Source organism: Lagenorhynchus albirostris, chromosome 7 (assembly GCF_949774975.1).
Source record: "Lagenorhynchus albirostris chromosome 7, mLagAlb1.1, whole genome shotgun sequence".
Lineage (NCBI taxonomy): Eukaryota > Metazoa > Chordata > Mammalia > Artiodactyla > Delphinidae > Lagenorhynchus > Lagenorhynchus albirostris.
The window spans coordinates 84286569-84303307 of NC_083101.1; the positions used below are offsets into that span (position 1 = coordinate 84286569).

Genomic DNA, 16739 nt, shown 5'->3' on the forward strand with positions numbered 1-16739 from the left:
GCCTGCGCGTCCGGACCCTGTGCTCCGCAACGGGAGAGGCCACAACAGTGAGAGGCCCGCGTACCAAAAAAAAAAAAAAAAGGCGGCATTTCTAAATGCTAAAGGGAAAAAGGAAGGAGGAGGTTGTGTGGAGTCTTGCTGGGGAGGATGGATTCTTGCTCAGTGTTTTGACGTGGAAAGAACTAATCAGTGAAGTGTTTTTTATTTTTATTTTAAAATGCTGGGCTGGGCTGGGCGAGGGCTTCCTCTCGCTCCCCGCCACGCGCGGAGTGTGAAGTGTTTATTAGAACCCAGTTTATCTTTCATCCTCTAGAGCCTACAGGATTGGATAGTTCAGAATTAGTTAAGTAATTTTCTCTCTGCTACTTAGACGCGATCGCATTGACAGTAAGAGAATAGTTGTTTTCCAAGCCCCGCTGTGCACAGAAGAAACTGTGGGATTAGGCGAGGTAGTGTGGAATCGTCTCTTGGTTTCATCTTTAACTAGGTGGGTGATTTGACTAGGTGGTGATCTGTGACTAGGTGGGTGATCACGTTCCTTCTCATGCCTTGTCTCCTAAAGATATGAAGATTAAATGAAAAGCTCTTGGAAGACTGCACAGCACACAGCAGCACTCCATAAACGGTGCTAATTGGTAATAGATATTCAAAGATGCCATGAATTTTGAAAATACTTCATATGATACAATGTCATTATACATTTGTCCAAAGCCACAGAATGTGCTACACCAAGAATGAATCTTAATGTAAACAGTGGACTCCAGGTGACAATGATGTGCCCATGTAGGTTCATGGATTGTAACAAATGTCCCACTCCGGTACAGGATGTGGACAGTGGTGGAGGTTGGTGTGCTGCAGGGGCCATAAGGGAACTCTCTACTTTCTGCTCAATTTTGCTGTGAACCTAAACCTGCTCTAAAAAATAAAGTTTATTAATAAAAATGTAAAAAAAAAGATGCCATGTATTTTTATCAATTATTGAAAAAATGTTATACAGTTGCGTAGCACTGTTCAGGTTTCAGAAGAACCCTTGAGCACATTATCTCATTGGAGCCTCACTACTTTGAGCCACACAGAGGAGCGTTGGCATGGCTATTTTATAAATGATGCTTAAACTCAAGCCCTTTAGTATAGTGCCTTAGACACTATTTAAAAAATCCAGTCCTAAATTTTCTGATTGAGGAGCCTGTGTATGACTAATAGCTTTCTTTCCTCTATTTAATACACACTACTCAGTTTTTAACTTGTTGGCTGTTCTGCATGTATGTGCTCAGCCACGTAATCTGCTTGTCAGTGGATCAGGCATACCTAATGTTACTTGAAAATGGTGCAGATCCCTGAAAGAAACTGGCATGTTAGAAGAAAGTGTCTTCATGACTATATAAAAAATGTGTGCTCCTTTATCTCAGAGCAGCAGCTGTTGTGTGGTGTTGAAGTTAGGCGGGTGTGTGGAGACTGTTGAAGTGGTCCCAAGCTGTAACCACTTCTAGATTTCCACTAATAGGTTAAAAACTTACAATAGGGAAATGTTCAACACTGCACTTCAGGATTTAATTTCAGGGTTCTAGACATTTAAAAAAGTGTTTTCTTAGTAAGACCGCACTTGATCCTCACTACTGTGCAAGGGCAGGTATGGTTTCCATTTTACAGGCAAGGAAAATGAACTGCTAAAAGGTCAGAGGGATTTGCCACACTCTCAGCTGGAATAATGGCAGAGCCAGAATCTAATTAAGCCTAGAATTCCACTCAGTGGAAAGTGTGCTAAATTCTTGACTGCTGCTGTCCAAACAAGCCTGCTTTCAAAGAAAAAGAAGTACCGAGCACATCTTTGCAATTTTAGGGAGGTTTGTTAAATTCTGTTTGCTTTTCAACATTTTTTTTTGCCGTAATACTGAACCCTACTGACTTATCTACCCAGGATTTTTTCCACTAGGGTAATATATATATGTATTTGAATAAACTGAAGTTATCTGAGAACATTTAATAACATCTCTAAGTGTGCACATTCCTGCTACTGTACACACTGAGCAAGAGATTAAAAAGTGTAGATTGGGGGTATAAAAAATGGATTTCATATTTTTGTTCTTGAGAGAAAGAGGAAGGGAGAACCCTGGTGGTGGGGCATTTTTGCAGCTTGTAAGAGACAGACCAGCTGCATCTGCAAGATAGCCACACCCTGGAAACTGGACTCAGCATGGAGCAGATGTTCCTGTCCCCCAGCTGGGGTGCTGAGAAGGGGCTGTGACCAGCATCCAAGTAAAGGGAGTGAAGAGAACCAAGGGCAATACATTATCCAGGTCTGCTGGCAAATACTAGTCACTGTCCCACTGATTCAGTGTGACGAACTGAAAATCAAAAAGCTATCAAATACATTAGGCAGAATCTACTTTAGAAATCAGAATAAAATGTAGGAAACTTTCAACATTCTTCAAAGGATATATGAAAATACGGTTTCTATGAAAAGGAAGATAATAAGAACAAACTAAAAGAATGAGAGGAAAAGGAAGGTGGTGGGTTAGGTAAGTTCAAGAAGGTACAAGTGCAATAACAAACCTCATGTTAGAAAGAGCAAACAGGAGGATGACACTAAAAATCAAGCCAGTCACGTGGAGGTTAAACTTGACAAGCTTTCCTAACCGGAAAGAAAAGAGATGATAGGGAGAGGCATTTGAGAATAGACAAAAGTATTTTTGAGAACTAAAATTATGAATATAGATATTCTCTCAAATTAAAAAAAAAAAACCTTAGGTGGGGAGAGACATTGGATTCACTTTTGTTTCAGACAAATGTCACTGATACAAAAGTTACAGGGAGAAATAAACACAGAAGCATCCAAGCAGAAAAATAAAACCTATAAGGGAACAAAAGTCAGGTTGGCCCCAGTCTCGTTACTATGCCAGAAGACAACAGAATGCCATAAACAGTCTTTCCAAAGAAAGTGACAAGAATTACGTGTCCAGTCGACTTTCACGTGCGAAGGCAAGAGAAGAAAAGAGGAGCAGCGAGGAAAGTCAGGTAGAGCAGTTTTAGCCCAGGGTGCTTATTAATTCACTTGTTAATTCATGAGTTTCTGTTCATTCAAAACTGAGTAAGGAATAATGCCTAATTCTTTCTACCACAACTTCCCTACTCTAAAGTTCATTTTTTTTTTCTTTTTTTCGCTGCCCCGCGTGGCTTGCAGTATCTCAGTTCTCTGGCCAGGGATTGAACCTGGGCTACAGCAGTGAAAGCCCCGAATCCTAACCACTAAGCCAAAGGGAACTCCCCTCTAAAGTTAATTTTGATATGGTTCTTTTTTAGCTGGAAAATGTCTCCAAGTAATTTGTTTAAAAGAAGGGCACACAAGGTGTGCTACTTTCTGAGCCCTCTTCTATCTGGGAACGTTTGCCCAGCAAGCACGCCGTGCAGCCCTTCCTATGCATTCACCCCCCATAAATCTGTGCCTCTTACTGGCACACTCTCAGGACTTGGCAGGCGTCGGGTGTCAATAAACACCAGATCGAATGAGCACATGTAAAGGGAACACGGGATAAAGAGGAGCAGATCTGTACTGCCCTTAATCCTTGACCTAGTTTCCTCAGAAAATGTAGGACTCTCAGTGGAAAGTAATATGGATACATATTACAGGTTGAAATACATAGTTACAGGTTGAAAATGTGATTTTATTTCAAAATGATAAATAAACCGAGGCATAGTTTAGACCATGTACTACTTCTGAAGGGCTTGTGAATTAGAGAAACAGTTCCAGGAGGGCTCCAGTCAGACCAATCAAACTCATGATTGGCAGAGATAGCCTCTTTAATAATCAGGGATTTTAAAAGTCCTCCACCCTAATTTTTGAATATCATAAAAAGTAAAAATTACTTTTGTCATTTTTCCTTTGAAAATGATTTTAGCAGCAAACAGGACTCTTTTGTTTTCCTTACTTCATTTTTATGACCATAGTAGTTATATGTCAACTTACTTAAAATTAGAGAGGGAAGAAAACTAAAAGCCCCTCAGTGGCACTGCTCATCCACGGAAGGCTCACATAAATAGGTACTCATGTTCACGTTATCACTTCTTCTACAAGTATCAATAAAGTAAGGTTTGTAAATCGTAAATACAGTAGTGGCAGTTCACACATATTTGACACGCTTTCACACAAGGATTCAGTCAACAACAATAAATATAATTTCCCCTCTTCAAAACAAACAAACAAAAAGGATTTATAAGGGAAAAAAAGGATTAATTTACTTGGAGTTCATCAGCACACCAATTTTAGTGTGCTTTGAAAGAATTAAAAAGCATGAAATTGTATTCCTGAATACTGGCCCATAATTACATTTTTTTTTTAAACCTGTCTTCAATACATACATCATGGCTTTCTATTAAAATCCTTAAATCTACAGGGATTTGTAGTAGGTAAGACTATATAAAAATTTTTTTTCCTCATTAACAATTTCATTAAGTTAAAAAAAAAAAATCGGACATTTCCCTTAAATGTTAAGTTGAAGCCTGATCTATGCTGCTGTGTCCTGTGAAATGAACCTAATTTTCAAAGTGAATAGGAACGCCTGAGTGGCCATTTAGAGTGCGGCATTTTCCTTCCCTCATGATTCCTGCTGGGTCCTCTTCGCTGAGGCTTTTCCCTGAGTCATATATTTACTGGAAAGGCTACCTAGAGGAGGGGAAAAAACAAAACCCAACATAAATGAAACAAGCCTCACTTTATCGTAAACGCCATACAATTACTTCTTATTGTTAATTATTCACAGAAACTTTTCATACTGGTCACTTGTTTTGAATCAAGTAATTTGGCTAGATATATTGTAAAAAGGTATATATAGAACATTATCTATTAAACATAAGCCTCGTCACATTCTTTCTAAATGCAGACGAGTTGCTAGAGTGACATCATTTTAATACATTTGCATGCTCACTATTTACATATTGGTACAGAAGGCCAGGTGAACTTTTAAAGGCTCTGCTCTGCATCTGCAACCAAACAGAATAGATTGCAAAGAATACTTTGGTCAGAAATATATATCTTGCGTCATTACTCTGACGACACGAAGCTGTGAATGGTGATATTGTAGCCATAAGTCATTGATTTAAAAGAAAAAAAGGAAATTTATTATATTTACAGGTGAAGGACAGAAATAAAGACTGCTAATTAAATGCATACCACAGAACAGTTAATAAGTTCTGTTCTGGAGTCTAAACAAATAGATCAACGAAGCAAGAAAACTGAGAAATTCTTAAGTGATTACTTGTAAGAAAGTAGTATATAACAAAGGTTATACACATTGATTATATACATTTCAAATCAATGGGGGAAAGTATGGATTGTTCAATAACTGGTATTGTGTCAAATAAGTAATTTTGGAAGAAAAGGGTTAGATAAGTTTCCTCCCTCACATCATACTTTTCCTCCCCACCTAATTCCAAATGAATTATAGAATTAAATATAAGAGAGTCAAAGTATAAGAAGTAGTGAATATTTATACAATCTTGGGGTGGGGAAAGAGTTTCCTAAGTACATCACATTATATTTTATTTATGAAAAAGGCTTTCTATGCTTAGTACTAAAGAAGTTACAAATCAATAGAGAAAAGATGAACACCAATAGATAGCTGGTGAAAGAAAAAGCAATATATGAAAGAGAAAAAGACAGCACAAAAAAATATTCAATATCAATGGGTAATCAAAGAAATGCAAACAAGACACCAATTCCTAACCACCAAATTGTTTGAAGGAAAAGCAGAAGGACAGGGAAGTGGGTAGAAATTTTGGTAAAGGAATATTCATACAAACCTTACAATAATTTAAGTATGCAAACAACTCAAATGTCCAGAACTTGTGATATGACTAAGTATATCATGAACAAAATAGGATTATTAGGTATGCAGAGGATAATTAATAACATGAAAAAAGCAGTTTATAAAACCACATGAATAATATTTCCATTAAAACTAAAAATTAAAAAAGGAAAAACCCTACCAATCAGCTATTTGGCGCCTCATTTTCCTTATCTGTAAAATAAGGGCAATAACACCTACCCCCTTGGAGTTATTGTGACGATTAAATTAATTAATACATGTAAAGCAACTGAAACTGGCACATAGAAAGTACTCAATAAATGCTAACTATTATCATTACACTGATGTAAAAAGCTGGGAAGATTTTACCTCCAAAACCTAAACAATAGTTAATGCTCTAGAACGGGACAAGTATAAATGGTTTTATTTTCATTTTGCTTAAACTATACTTTCTAAAATGTCCAAAGCCAAAATATTAAGTATGCAAATATAAACTTATGCCCACCAAAAGCAAACTTTTCGAAGCAGGACATCTAGATAGTCAACTCACAGTGAAAAATGAGTGCTATGTCAGGAAGATTCAAAGTACTCTGCTTGTGTATAAATACCATATTTATACCACGGAGTGTCTACTGGTCAAAAATACACATCTTTGATATTCTGAACTGCACAAAGTATTGAGGACAGGCTTTTCACTTGAAGGACAAAAATTTAGATCACTGCACCTCATATTCTACACACACTTCGGATGGATTAAAGATCTAAATAGGAAAAATAAGGTTTTAAAGCTAATAGAAAAAAATACAGTTGTATATCTTTATAACCTCAGGCTAGGGAAGAATTTCTGAAAGATAACCCTAAAATCATGAATCACATGTCCATGAAAACTAATCAGGGAAAACCAATCATCTGATTATCTCAAAATTAAAAACTGAAGTGGCAATAGATACAAGGTGAAAGACAAGACATACTGGAGGAAGATATTAAGGAAGTATATAATAATAAATGCTCAGTATTCAGAATGAAGAACGCTTGTAAATTATTAAGGAAATGATAATGCAACAGGAAAACGGGCAAATGATCTGAACAGACCATTTATAGAAGAGGAACTCCAACTGGCCAGTAAACATAGAAAAAGGTGCTTAGCATCACCAGAGTCAAAAAAATACCCATTAGAACAACACCAAAGTATTTTTCACTCATCAGATTTGTAAGAATAAAAACTGCTGGTGGGAGTGATAATTGTTTCAACCAATAAGAGGGTATACGACAGTATCTAACTAAACTGAAAAGGCACATATGCACATATGAAAATGCGCTATGACCCAACAATTTGACTTTTAGGTACTCAAACCCTATAGAATCTCTAAAACATGCTCAAGAAGACTCACACAAGAATGATCACTACAACACTGTTTATAATAGGAAAAAATCAGAGGTAATCTAAATGTTCACGTACCAGGTAATGGCTACATAAAATATTCTGTATTTGTATGATGCAATACTGTAAAGAAAGAGGCTAAATCTATATACAACAACATATATAAATTTCAAAGTAATTTCGTTAAATAGATATAAAAAAGCAGGTTGTAGAACATTCTTATTATACAGTGTGATATGTCATTTAAATTTAAATATTCACCAAGGATACGTATATTAAAGGATACATAAGTAAGGGCTTAAAAAGAACTGGTACCTGAAGTCATAATAATGGATCCTCTGGGATGGAGGGGGACATGACAGACAGAATGGGCCTGGGGTAGTCACCATCTTAACCTTTTATTAACAAATGATTGAAAAGAAAATGTGAAAAAATAACGCCAATTCTCTAGTAGATGGGTAGTTGTTATATTATCTGTACCTTTAAAAAAATTTTTCCCCAAAATGTTAAGAAACCATTCTTTTCTAAGAATAGTACTTATAGTTTTATTACTGCATCACTTAAACATGTAGTCCTATATATATATATATATATATATATATATATATACACATATACACACAAAATCTCATCATATCTGAAGAAACTTCATATATAAAATTCACATGTAAAAAGATAAAACTATGGGACTTCCCTGGCAGTCCAGTGGTTAAGTCTCCACACTTCCAGTGCAGGGGGCACATATTCGATCCCTGGTTGGGAACTAAGAACCCACATACCGCATGGTGTGGCCACAAAAAAAGATAAAACTGCTAGAAATAAAATATGAATTTTTATGTAATCTGGGGGAAGAACATGAAATTCTTAAAATTGTGTAAGCATGACTTGAAACTACCCTAAAGCTGGCTAGATCAAACTACTAAAACAAACAAACAAATGTTATGTATGGCAAAATAAATCATAAATGAGGCTGAAAGAATAATAAACTGGTGGTAGTGGCGAAGCCTACTGTAACTCATTTGACAAAGCATGAATGAATTTCTAAGTAGAAAGAACTAAAGACAAAAATGAATCCTCAACGAAAATACAAAGATATAACATGAAGAAATACAAATGAGAACATGGGAAATGTTAGTGTTTAATGGTAATAGTAGAACTTCAAGCAGACTGGCAAAAAAGGACTACCCTAATGGAGTGAGGGTATGGAAAGTTTGTGAATGACTCTCTGAGATTGTCAACAATCACAACACGGCATTAATTGTATCTCTGTCGAAACATGCATACCTTTAAACCTATTATCCTCCTAAATGGGTATTTATCCTGAGGAAATAACTAGACAAACATGCAAATATACATTATAATGTTTAAACAGTGGTCTTCAACCTTGGGTACTTGTATTCCTGAATAGCTTAACAGGACAAGTGCTTAACGTATTCGTTGGGCAATCAGAGAGCTGACCACAGTGCTTCAATTTCTGAGTTCTTTCTGAGAATGCCTTTGTGGCCCAGGCTTTGGGCTGGTTCTCAGGAATCACACCACTTTTTCTTTCCCCTTTCACAAGACAGAGAGGCATACCATCTAACCATCCACCTCTTAATGTGGTACATTGCCCCAGGGTGAAAAAAAAACTTTGGGAGGCAGGGAGGCACATAGAATGCTGGTATCTGTGATAAAATGTGAATGCCTCTAATAAAAACCCAAATTTTTAGCTTTCATAAAATTACACTGATAGCTGATGACCATCAAAATAATTTCTGATGATGCATTATTATGTGATTTTTGGTCAGTTAATTAAAAAGGAATGAAAATAACTGAGTGGCACTGTTGTAATACATCTTCCCTTCCCAGACTCCTAAAGGTATTTCTTATTACTTTTAATTTGCTATCATAAAGACTAATGAGTTTTCTCAATGTTTACCAAGTATAAAAACAAAAAGATTAGGAACAGAAATGATTCACTGTTTCAGTCCTGCAATAAGTAGTACTGATCCAAAGTTGAATGAATGCATGGGGAAAAAAATCCCATCTAAATAAAGGACAGTCATTTTCAGTAAGTAAACATAAAAAGCAAATTTTAATCAAAATTTGTAACATTTGTTTTGGCTAATTATATTAGTCTTATAACTATAAAAATAATTTAGAAGAAATGTTTACACTTTGAGATTTAATAAAAAGCTTAAAAATTCAATTTATATAAAAAAATTCAATCTATATAAACACTTCTGTTGCAGATAAGTATGATAGGCTGGTCAATAAAACGCTTGAAATATATATGATAAAAAGGTACCATCTTAAGATAAAATTCCATGGAAGTGAAACAAAAGAATTCAAGGCGGAAAAAAAAAAGATGTAAAATTTCTGCAATAATATTTACATTTCATTTGATACATTTAAGCTTGATTTAAAAGTTTTGTTTTTAAAATGCCAATATTTACAAAAAACCTCCAGAAATTACATGTTTTGCAATTATGATGAAAAATGGAGATATAAACTTAAACACATACAAGGAGATATATTGGTGGTTCAACATTTTGGGGGAGAGTATGCGAGCAAAAAAGTTTTGAAGACACTGACATAACAAATGTTTGAAAAGAGCTAGCTCATTAATAAGGAATGGTTAAATAAATAATGTATATTCATATACTGGAATATCAAGAAGAGTATGAAAAAGAATGATCTATATTCACTGATACTAAGATCTCCCCATATGGTTTCTAAAAAGTGCTTCTATTATTTTAAATTTACTATCATAAAGAGAACTGTGTTTTTGTTTTTAATAAGTAGGCTTTAACATTCTGGTTAAGGAAAAAAGTATACATCATCATGAAGGAGAAAAGATATGCACCAATCTCTTACAGTATCTCCAATTTTTAAGATTTCAAATCCTGGGATTAAAATGGAATAAACGAAGAGACAGAGGTAGTTTCTTTGGAAAAGTAATTTTCTTTGCAAAAACGGTAGAGGATTAAGAAATAGAAAAATGTTAGTTTTCTGAGATTCTCATACTGAACAGTTTATGACTATGGTTCTCCAATCTCCACATACTCCTGTTTTGTTAAAAATTTCCATTATATATTCGTCCTAGAAGTTAGAGAGAAGTACAGCATGGTTGGAGACTTTGCGTTAACCACAGTAATAAGAGTAGTAATAATTTATTGAGTGATGTGTGCCAGATGCTGTGTTAAGGGCTTTACATATATGAAATTAATCCTTACAATTGCCCTGTGAGATATCAGCCCCAATTTATCGACAAGGAAACTGAGGCACTGAGAGGTTCGATAACTCGACAGAGGTAATGCAGCTAGTAAATGACTGAGCTGGATTTCAAACTCAAGTAAGTCTGATTTTAACACTCGTATTCTTGATTATTCTTCCAAACTTACTGAATATCTAAGGCACTGTGTTGGCTGTGTGTATGTGCAGGAGGGAGGACACAATGAAGATCAAGGAAATTCATGGAATTTTCTATCTACTACTATCACATTTGAGAGTTAAGAACTATACGTAGCTTAGTGGAAAGGAATGGAGGGAGGTATCAGGAGAGGAAAAGAGAACTTGGTTGAGTGCTTACTACTGAATGGGTGCTTTAATCTTCTCAGCACCCGATGACACAGATGGTGCTACTGCCAATTTTATAAATGTGACATCTGGAGCTCAGAGCAGCTAATTTCTTCTAAGGTCAATATAACTGATGTGTGAGAGCAGGGGCTGTCCACACCAGCAGGCTCTTGTTAGGAAACTACCCGTGCATCACAGATAAATAAGCCTGTGAAAAGGAAGAGCTTTTTGGAAACTTAATACTACTTACAGTTGAGACATATTTCACATCTATAACAACATAGATAACTTGTATAAATTTACCATGGGTAAATTTGACAGTATTAACAGTTGTCAATAAATTAAACTTGAAGTTTAATTTATTGGAAAGGATAAATTTTAACCACCTATGTTTTCTTTTCTGGTATAAAGTAAACCTATTTATTGTAATAAACTTACTACAGGAAAAAAATAAAGTTTTACAGTTATTCAAAAGATTTATAAATATGTAAGTCTTTTACTCAGAAGAAAATTTATTGAAATCCTAACTTACTGTCAATTGGTAATGCCATTTCTAGGCATATGTCTAATATCTGTATTTCTCCCCCACTTAAACAATTATACAATTATAAAGTTTTACTCTCAAGATGTGTAAAGCCTTTAGCAGAAGCAATGCCGACAGATGCCCTGCGGGAATATCAACCCCATCAGCACCCCCTGTCAACCTCCGCCCTCGCTGCATGCAGCTACTGTTCTAAGTGCTTTTATGAGGGTTTCTCAACAGCCATACCAGGCAAGTGATAGTAGTGCTATTATCCCCTTGTAACAGATGAGGAAACTGAAGGAAGTGGAGGATAAGATCACAAAGCTAGAAATCACACCATGCGATCTGATGGCAAAGCCGATATTCAGAAACACCTTATCCTTGGCAAAACAAATATCTCAACTAAGCAAGGATCAGTATTTTCTTATGTAAAATGTTCTGGAAATGCCTGTTCAAGGCTGAAGCTTGTAAAAACAACGCTCTTTTGCCTTGCTTACATCTGGTAACCTTGTGATCCTCAAACTCTCAGAGGATCTACGGGAAACAATCCCACAAACTGCAGTGGAGTCTGTTTCCCAAACACTTTCATCTGTTGAAGTAGCTTTCAGAGGCAGCCTGTCAATCTCATCCATCTTTCATGGCTGCTGCCATTGTCAATCAAATCCTCTCACGATAGGCCCCATTCTCTTTTCACACAATTTCATTTTGAGTGTTTTCCCGTAGAACTTTTCTTATTTTTAAGTCCATGCATTCCACTGACAGCAATTACAAGACCTTCCCAGGAAAGAGCTGCTCTCGCCTGTTCTTACAGAGTCTCCTATGTCTTTACCTTTCATGGACACCATATTCCCCTATTGGGTAAGGGTGGCAATTCTCTGAAGATTTCTGTTTCTCTTTGAGTTGTTCTACCTCACTGTGCACACCAACCTCAATACTCAGGCCTTTTAAATTTTGATTGTAAAGAGATTTGATGCCATTTCAAATGTTTTTTCCAATCATTAAAAAAAAAACCCAACTGTAAAATTAGCATATCATAAAAATAAATGCCTACTTCTATGTAGATCATTTTATATACTGGAGATAAATCATCGTGGTACTGACAGAAACAGAAGTACTTAAATAATTTAATAATTCAATTAATTTTTCTCTTGTTAACATTCAAAGTAGAAACAACCAAATACTCTTTGCCTGGAGCTCTCAGCTTTCCCAGGGTGAGATCACTGTGCCCTGGCTTATTTCAGCCTGGTTTGGTGAAAGCTGGGAAGAGTTCTCTCTACGGTGGGACTCTGGAGGCTGCTGAGGCTCTGAGAGCGCTATCTCTCAGAAACCGACACCTGATGGTAGATACAGATTAGCCTCTTCACACTCTGTAAACTAACACAGGCACCTCTCCAATCTAAAAGCAAACATTCTTTGCACATTAGCAATAAGACACAATATGTAAAAGCTGAGCATAAAATATGTGGCTTGTTTTACATTATATATAAAAATGTCAGGTTATATCAAGGAAGCTTTAAAATTTCAAAAACTTAACTTTTCTCATCAACTATACAATCAAGTTAAAAAGAGTACACATGCTCTATTTGCTTATAGAATGTTCCTCCTTTAACTCTACTTTATTGAAGATTAGAGAGAGAGAAAGAAAGAGAAAGAGAAGGCCTTCACAGCCTCCCATTTCCCCCTCCCTTTTAGCATCTTTCCTTAGGCCTGGGGCCTGGGTGGGGATGGGGCACTAACCCCACCTGGCACTAACCCACAGCTGAAGTTAAGCAGCCTACAGTTCTTCTAGCACTTCTCACCACAACTCTCTACAATCAGGGTTTTTCTGCCCTCCACTCCAAAGAAATGGCTCTTTTCAAAGTCACAGTGAGTGACTTCTGTGTTGCCAAATAAAATGCTGAATTCTCAGTCTTCAGTGCACAGACCTATGAGCAGCAATTTGCATGAAGTCAATTCTCCCTCTTTGAGGCACTTTCTCCATTTGGACTCCGGGACCCAACTGGCTGCTTCTCCTTCCCCATGAACCATTTTTCCTGTGTCTCCTTGGTTTATTTTGCCTGAGCCTCTACATGCTTTTTCTCTTTTCTAAGTGATCGCAGTCAGACCCAGGACTTAACTACCGTCTATTATACACTGAGCATGCTCAAATTTGTATCTGCAGCCTGGATTTTGCTCTTAATGCCAGGCTCCTATATCTACTTGGCTACTCAACATCTCTACCCAATATCTAAGATTATCTAAGATATTAAGATTATCTTAATATCTAAGATATTAAGATTATCTAAGATATTAATATCTAAGATATTAAGATATTCTACCCAATATCTTAAAACTTACACGTCTAAAACCGAACTCTATTTCTCCCCATAATCTGTTCTCCCTGACGGTTCCCCGGCACAGGAAATTCAAACTCCATTCTTCTAGCTGCTCAGAGCAAAAATCACAATGTCTACTCTGATTCTCAAAATCTCATGATTTTCTGTCATGCTTTATCATCTAACCCATCAACAGATCATGTTGGCGCTACCTTTAAAGTCTCCAGAACATTAGCAGTCCTCACTTCCTCCACCCCTTCTACCTACATCTAAGCCGTCCTCCACTCTCCCCTGAACTGTAGCAGGAGCCTCCCTGTTGGTTTGAATTTTCACCCTTGCCTCCTCACGGCATAATGAACCTTTTAAAACAATTCAGATAATACCACTTCTTTGCTCAAAACCTTCCAACAGTTGCCCATCTCATGTAGAGATAAAAATCCCATCCCTACCATTGCTGAAGGAGCTGCACGACCCACACTTGTATACCCTTGACCTCCCCTCCAACCAACCCTCCTCACCCTCATCCCACTTAGTGTCACCCACTCAGGACAAAACTGTTCTCAGCTCTGTTGTAAGAGTCTAACTCCAATTTCCTCTTGGCTTGCCTCTTCCTTTCACTTGATTCTCTGCTTAAATGTTACTCTATCAGAGAGGCCTCCTCCCTCCCAACATTCTCTTTCCCTTTTCCTGCTTTATATTTCTTAGCATCTGTCCCACATGAAATATTTGTCTCTCTTCTGACAAGAATGCAGAGTAAATGAGAGAAGGGGCTTTGCTGATTCACTGCTGTATCTTCAGTGTTTAGGCCCACACCCTGAACTTAGAGGGGGCGGGTGGGTGGGAGGTGTGGCTTAATAAATATTTGTTGAAGGAATGAATAAATGACGCAGCTGAGAGAGAGAGTGTTCAGGTCAATGATTACTTTCTTTCCTTACTTTGGTGCATGGTAAATAATCTCCATGAGGAGAATACACTGCTGACAAGACAGTGGCAATTTCAAAGCAGAAACAAAAAGTATAGAAGAGGAACAAATAACTAGACTATGGTTCCTACTCAAGGATGGTATAAGAATCACCTAGAACATTTAAAAAATACACAGGCCTAAGCCTAGCCCCTGAAGCATCTGATTTAAGAAATGAAGGTTGGGCTTCCCTGGTGGCGCAGTGGTTGAGAGTCCGCCTGCCGATGCAGGGGACACGGGTTTGTGCCCTGGTCCCGGAAGATCCCACATGCTGCGGAGCGGCTGGGCCCGTGAGCCATGGCCGCTGAGCCTGCGCGTCTGGAGCCTGTGCTCCGCAACGGGAGAGGCCACAACAGTGAGAGGCCCACGTACCGCAAAAAGGAAAAAAAAAAGAAATGAAGGTGGGGGCAGGGTAGCTGTATTTTTAAAAGTTCCCCAAGTGATTCTGATGTCCAATCCCTGTTAAAACCACTTATTCAAAGGAAGTGCCTCAAAAGGCATGTGGTACACTATGCAGTAAATAAAATAACACATTTTTTTTTTCAAACCCACATACCTGACTGGGGACTCAAAAATATAGATGTTTTTTGTTTCTTTTGGTCTTCATGTAAAAGCACTGCCTAAAAAACGAAATAGACTGGTTTACAAAGTCGAAAGGAACAGCATCCGAAACAGCCTGAAAACTGTAACTAAATCCAAGGAGAGCTGAAATTAGGCATGTGGGTGGCAGAACTTTGCAAGTTAATCAACAAGCAAGACACATCTGCAGGACCCCTTAAAGCACACCCGGTGAGCTGGTGCACAGCAAGCTCATCACAACCTGTGCCTCGGGCAGAGCAGAGGAGCCACGAGGATGGAGACAGGGAGGGCCTGGGGCAGCCCAGCACCTCCGAGCACCTGGCACAGAGCTGCTAGCACTCAGTACGTGTTTGCAGGAGAGACAGAGGATGGGAGGGTTTCCTGCTCAGGCCTGAGCTAGGTTTACCTGAACAAATGTGCCAGTTGGTCTCAAAGGGCTAGGTGAAGAAGGGGATCCAAATACACAATCAGATTTAGACAGACCTGAGAAAGAAATCAGCACTTTTTGTTCCTACTTTAAATCCAAAGTAGTAGCCCTGTTTCAAACTTTCACAGAATGATTTTCTGTTGATATGACAGAAACTCTACTCAGTATACTGTGTGGACAAAATAATAACATATTGGAAGAAATGAGAGGGAGCAACATAATTTTTAGACAGAAAGAAGCTGATTATTTTTAATTGCTCTTGGAGGAAATTCACCATACTCTAGCCCCACTCCTCCCCTTTTTATTTTACTTTTATATTATGACTACTTGATTTAATGTGAAAACACTGCAGTCTGAAGAAACCAAGATTCTAGTGCTTTCCGTAGCTTTGATAATACACCATCCCTGCCCCAGGATATCCCATCTCTCTTTGATTTGCTACTGCCCCCTAGGCAGCCAGAATCACCACTCTAACTACTTTTTTTTAAAAATTTTGGTCAGATCTTAGTTCCCCAACCACAGACTGGCCCACAGCAGTGAAAGTGCCCCGAGTCCTAACCACTGGATGGCCAGGGAATTCCCTGCTCTAACTATTTTGAGAGATTCACTAGTAGGCAACTTAAAACTTGCTACTAGCTAGAAAGAAGAGATCATCCAAGCTGCGGGAGGACAGGGGCATTCCTTCACCACTCTTGTACCGAAGAGGAACGCAATGCTCCTGCTCTGAGTAAACACAAAACCTGAGTTTTCTGAAGGGTAGCCTACAAAAGGAATTTTGGTGAGACTATATTACATCTTATCTATACCGTTTATAGTTCCCTCATCTGTAAACTGGAGATATCAATAATACCACATTTAATGGGGCTGTGGTGAAAATGAGATGAAATTACCCATCATAAGTGCTCAATGAATGTTAGCTATTGCTTTTAATTTCTTTTAAACATTTTACCTCTTATAATTATAAAAGAAGATCATTTTATTCTGGTATACATCCCTTGTTAGGGCAAAAAAGTTTGAATTCCTTAGAAGTAGGACAAGCTGAAGCTGTAACATTCATAAACATTTAAGTCCTATTTTAAAATCAATAATGGAAACAATTTAAAAATATACTTCTTTTCATATAAAGCTCATTTAAAAAAAATAAGGCTAGCTGATCTAAAAAGTTTCTACCTTAAGAAAAAGAGATACTATATT

The 16739-nt window shown here is 37.4% G+C and overlaps 1 protein-coding gene across 1 annotated transcript in view; it reads right to left on the reverse strand.

Annotated features, from left to right (window-relative positions):
* Positions 1-3641: 3641 nt before the first annotated feature.
* The window catches only part of TUT7 (terminal uridylyl transferase 7), a 67295-nt gene continuing 54197 nt past the window's right edge, over positions 3642-16739 (reverse strand). Inside the window, exons 27-29 of the mRNA XM_060155365.1 lie at positions 15525-15601; positions 15096-15159; positions 3642-4660 (exon numbers count right to left, since the gene is read on the reverse strand). Of these exons, the coding sequence (XP_060011348.1) occupies positions 4593-4660; positions 15096-15159; positions 15525-15601 (209 nt within the window). The 3' untranslated portion in view covers positions 3642-4592. The remainder of the gene's footprint in view (positions 4661-15095; positions 15160-15524; positions 15602-16739) is intronic.